Below are 5,416 nucleotides of genomic sequence, written 5' to 3' on the forward strand. Positions count from 1 at the left end.
CTCTCTCTAGGGTGGGTTTTCCACTAAACGATGGAAGCAAACCCATGCAGAAAAAGTATGGAAGGCGTAACTCCTTGAGATTGCGCGGCCAACGTGAAACCATATCTGCATGTAGTGGGGAGTGCAGTGTCTCCAATAATATTGTGGCAAATAACATTTTCCCACTTGTTAAAAACCTATCAGGCGCATCCTTTTCAACTAAATAATTGAATTAATGACAGTAAAGCTATAATATTCCAGGTGTATTACCTAGCAATTACCACGATGAGCAGAATATCCTACTTTGTATTGCGGGTCCAACTCCACTAGCATTACTTGATTATAGGAAGACATAAAGGTGGGGGTCATGCTGAGTCTAAAAACAACCAAAAGAACGCCAATCCAGGCTTTAAACCAAACACTTTAAAAACTATATGTACTTGGTTGATGGAGCTACTTTAATTTTAAGCAGGACTTCCTCTTGATGGCACCATTCTTATTTAGGGCAGAGACTGCTTTTTTTTTTTGGGCACGGATACAATTGAACCGAGTGTACGAAGACTAGAAACCAGAGCGGCAGAGAGAGTACAAAACGAAGGAGTGAACAGAAAAAAATGGAATTTGCTTAAGCACGTTCATCATCTAGTTGTATAGCATTTTCTCAAGGATAGTTACACAGAGAATGACAACTTTTTGAGAGATCATTTTGGCTCTACAACATTGTTCTCTCCCAAAGAACAGAACATATATTATTTTTAGGATCTGGGTCTCTTATAATTTCTATAGATTCTAGAGCGAAAGAAAGATACTCATTTTGTCACAGCAATTATTGATTGGCTACAAAAAGTTCAGAAGAATGCGAATAAATAAAACGATAATGAATCACAATTTCCCACGAAGTTATCGACTTTGCCGATCCCCTCAATTAAAGACGGGTGCTATAATGGGTGGTTGTACTTTCACTTGCCAATACCATTCCTTTGAGGGATTCTTCAGCATGGTCACCTTCTTGGTTTTTGCTTGATCAGCCTCGTAGAAGGGAATTTTAAGCGAGGAGAGTGGGATTGAAATATGAGTGAGGCTAGGGGCCGGTCAGGTGAAAAAGTGGGATTTATACCCTCGCAATGAAATTTTGACACGTTTACATTCTAAGAAGGAAACAATGAAACCGCACATCAGTTGAACAAATCTCACACAAACAAATCCCCCAGTCGCTTTGGCTCTTTCTTCTCTCTCCCTTTCATAATTATACAACTCTCATAAAGCTCAAATCTATGACCTTTCTGGATAATAAACAATCTAAGAAGCAAGATTTTGTATGATACCGACCCACCTTAATTCATGACTCTGTAAAGATGGAAAGCTACAACAAGCTTTGGAGATTCTTGACAGGAGAGAGAGCTTGAGAGATTGAGAGGAGAGAGAGAGCTTGAGGATAGAGAGAGAGAGAGCTTGAGATCGACTGAGGGGGAGAGAGAGCTTGAGAGTGACTGCCATGGCAATAACCAAACAAAGTGCAACTAACTCATCTGCAACAAGCACAAAAGCCTTCAATTAATACCTACCCAGTTCCTCGGCGAAATATTCAAATCAGGAATTAAGCCCCTAGTGCCTGCATAGGGATTCTTCACACACCCAAACAATAAAATCACTACAATGCCATGGCATGCACTCTGTAATCAACAAAACAAATAATACAGAGCAATCGATGACGAAGCAATAATATTCGTTGCGGGGAGAGTGCTGAGAGGTGAGAAAAAGTGAGAAGAGATAAAAGAGCACGAACAAGCAGAGAGAGAGATGTGGGTGATTGTGTGGGACTTGCTTATTTGGTGTGCGGTTCATTATTTCCTACTTAGAATGCAGACGTGTCAATATTTTATTGGAAGGTGTAAATCCTGCTTGTTCACCCATCCGGTTTGAAGTTAAACTCTTGAAATATATACTCAACATCCAATCTCGAACTCTAGCTGCTCCTTCGTATCCTCTTTTCTACAATGACCACTAGTAAGAATGTTGTAACTAATGCATATCCCCTTTTCTACTATGACCACTAGTAAGAGTGTTGCAACTAATGCGATCAGGCTTTTTTGGCATCCCCACATCTGCAATACCCATTAATCAAGCTGTTATAAACAGTGGCATCAGAAGCCATTCCCTTCTTCCCCACTTTCTTTACCGTATCATCTGCTTCACCCATCCTAGCTTCCTCGATTTGGAATGATGATACTCAAGCAAGACTCCTCTTTGTAACTAAAGCTTGAAAGTCCCGCGGAGCTCAAGGCCCTAAACCACATACATAAACATCATTTCCTCCGCTCAAGAGTCTTACACATCAACTCAGTGACCAAAATGCAAATTGTATGTATTTCTTATGAAGCTAAAAGCACTTTCATCATTCAAATTTTTTTTTGATAAGTGCACTTTCATCATTCAAATTAAGTGTATTGATTAACATAAGTGTTGATTCTAACCAGAAAGCGACATGATAAATCTAAAGAACTTTGCCCTAATGACTATAACAATCTTTTCTATATAGATGTATTACAATTTCTCAATCAAAATTACTTTTAGGTAGAATTCAAGAAGTTCCTCACTCATCTGTTGCAAGTTGCAAGCATTATGACGCGTCGCACCTAACAAAACTTGATTTGAAACTTGAAGAGAAAAGCATCGACCACTTTTCCTTCACAGCTCAGGCAATCTGCAAAACAAAAGCATTCAAATCATTTACGTGTAAAATAACTAAATCGGAGCTGTAAATAAACTAGCGAACAATAATCTAGGTGTACATAAACACAAATACCGACTGAGACCAGAACTAAAATCTAGGTGTACAAAAGCAATCTTCAGGGCTGGGCGGTGACATTGAATTGAACTAAAAATGCGAGTCATAAACGCAACACACGCACAGGGCTTATTAGGTCTTGAATTTTGCTTGATCCAAGCCACTAAAACTAATTCGCAAGGCGAGCAATACATTCTGTTTTCAAGTGATCTGAGTATAATTTTGTTTTTGTTTTTGTTCTCATAGGTCCGAACTTCCATACCCAGAAGGCTGAAAGGTTCTTCTTTAATCTGCAATAGGTATCACGGTTCCAAACAAAAAATGTACATCGCGCGTCTAGCCTTCTACCAGATATTTCAACTCCCAAATTTTTAATAACCCCAATAACCAAAAGCATCCACAGAAACATTCTTGTCGATTTACATGAGCTTTTATTACACTTACCGAAAACCAAAAACCCTAGATACATCGATATTCATATCCAAAATTATATTTTTTTTCCTCTCTTAAATTGCCTGGCCAACAACAAAAAAATCATCCTGAATAGCAACGCAATATGAGCATATGAAAAAAAGGGCTTTTTTTTTTTTCATACAATAACCCCATCTCTTCAATGATTAAAATAACAATAATAAAAAGTAATGACCTGATTTCTTTAAGCAACGGCGACGGGTTGTTGCTTCGGCGGGTCAAGATTCTTGTTTTTCTGATCGGAATCTCCAAGAAAATCTTCGATGTTGTAGACGACGGTGATGTAGAGGGAGCAGCTAGGGCAGCGAGCGATCTCTTCGCCGAGGCGGAGCTCGTCCTCGGTAATCTGGAAGAGGTCCCCGCACGGGCACGGATACGTGTACGCCTGCAGCTCCTCGTTCCACTCCATGTCCTCGATCTCCACGTCGTCGTACGACATCGTTTCCTTCTCCTTCCTTCTTGTACCTCTGTTTTTCTCTGTGAGTTGAATCGATCTGGGCTGAATGTATAATTGGGTCGAGAATTTGCAATCTGGTGCCTTATGTTTGGATCATTTATGCGTTGTTCCGTTTTTTGTCTTTTCGTATTTTAGGGAAAAGTGATTTGTTTTGGAATTTTTTTTAATAATAATACTTCGCGTTGAAGGAACATTATTTATTTACTAATTCACAACTCTTCCTCTAAAATGAAATAAGAATGTCATTAAATAAAACATAATTAGAGACTAAGGTCTAGTTTGAATTTAGAGATGAGATATAATGATTTTAGATAAAATATAAAAATTAAAAAAATATTATTATTATTTTGAGATTTGAAACAATTGAATTGAGATTTAAAAATTGAATTGTTTATTATATTTTATGTGAAAATTTAAAAAATTTATAATAATGAGATAAGATGAAATATTTTCTAGGTTCAAATGAGGCCTAATAGTTTTTTTTTTTTTTTAAGACAGACTAAAAGTTAATTTGTAGTATTCTTATATATAAAAGCTGCTACAAATATCACCAAACAAAAAAAAAAAAATGAAAAACAAACCTACAATAGGGTCTCTCTTTGTAAATATTTTTACCTATAAAAAAAGTATTTTGTAACTTTTTAAGAGAAATACTCTAAGCACAATGATTTCATAAAAAAATAATCTCACAAACTAACGTGATTTGATGTGGCTTGTCAGATTAAAAAATTATTTTTATTATAAAACATATTTGATGGATCACATAAAGTCACGTTAGTTTATGAGATTATTTTTATATAATATTTTTGTAGTTGTAATTTCTTAATTGTTCGAAGGAAACGTAAATGGGATAGTACTTAGTAGTTTGGAACAACTATCTATATTTTATTTTAATTAATTGTCAACAAAATAAATGATAAATCTATACAAATATATTTTAAAAAATTATTATTATAAATTAAAATTAATGGATTACATTAAATTATATTAATTTATGAAAAAATCTATTTATAAATCTTATTTTTTACGCACTCAACACTTCGATGACGTGGAAAATCTCTACATCCACTGTATTAAAACTTGATTGGTGTTTTACAATAAAAAAAACATGATTGGTATTTTATTTTTTAAAAATTATAATCTATCCCACTATAAATAGACGTTAAAACATGATTTATGTGTAACAAAATTCTTAATTTATATAATATAAGTTATTTCCCATCACATTCTGTTGACGGTGTGATAGATTATTAATTTTTTTTTTTTTAAGAAGAAGACGGTGTGATAGATTATAATTCTTATTTCTCAACACTATACACTTTATTTAAAAAATAAAAATAAAGAAGAAAAAAAAACTATTTATACACTTTACAATTACCATCTCTCACTCTCTTCTCCGAATGTGGGGGGAGAGAATAATTATAGAATAACGTAGGGGTGGGACGTTGAAAGTAGGGAAGAGCGTCTGGTTTCTCGCGACTACTATTCCGACATATCAAGTAGACTTTTATCGTCACTATAAATAACCAATCGTCTGCGCTTCGAAAGTAACTTAACTTTTCGTCATTCATTCTTGACGCAACGGGACATGTCTGTTCGTCGTAATAGAACTGATCGTCAGGGTGTAATTTGTGTAATTCACTCTATCTATACATTTTTTTTCGTAATTCATTTTGATGGACCGCTTCTCGTACTTCATTCTATCTGTACCCTCGTTTCGT

The 5,416-nt window shown here is 35.3% G+C and overlaps 1 protein-coding gene across 1 annotated transcript; it reads right to left on the reverse strand.

The window, feature by feature from the left end:
* Positions 1-2,246: 2,246 nt before the first annotated feature.
* On the reverse strand, positions 2,247-3,774 carry LOC109010232 (diphthamide biosynthesis protein 3-like). The gene is made up of 2 exons (XM_018991002.2): positions 3,414-3,774; positions 2,247-2,683 (listed from the first exon to the last, which is right to left on the reverse strand). Exon 1 carries the CDS (start codon positions 3,675-3,677, stop codon positions 3,423-3,425), a length of 255 nt encoding a protein of 84 aa, XP_018846547.1. The 5' UTR covers positions 3,678-3,774; the 3' UTR covers positions 2,247-2,683; positions 3,414-3,422.
* Between the last annotated feature and the right edge of the window lie 1,642 nt (positions 3,775-5,416).

Source organism: Juglans regia, chromosome 13 (assembly GCF_001411555.2).
Source record: "Juglans regia cultivar Chandler chromosome 13, Walnut 2.0, whole genome shotgun sequence".
Classification (NCBI taxonomy): Eukaryota; Viridiplantae; Streptophyta; class Magnoliopsida; order Fagales; family Juglandaceae; genus Juglans; species Juglans regia.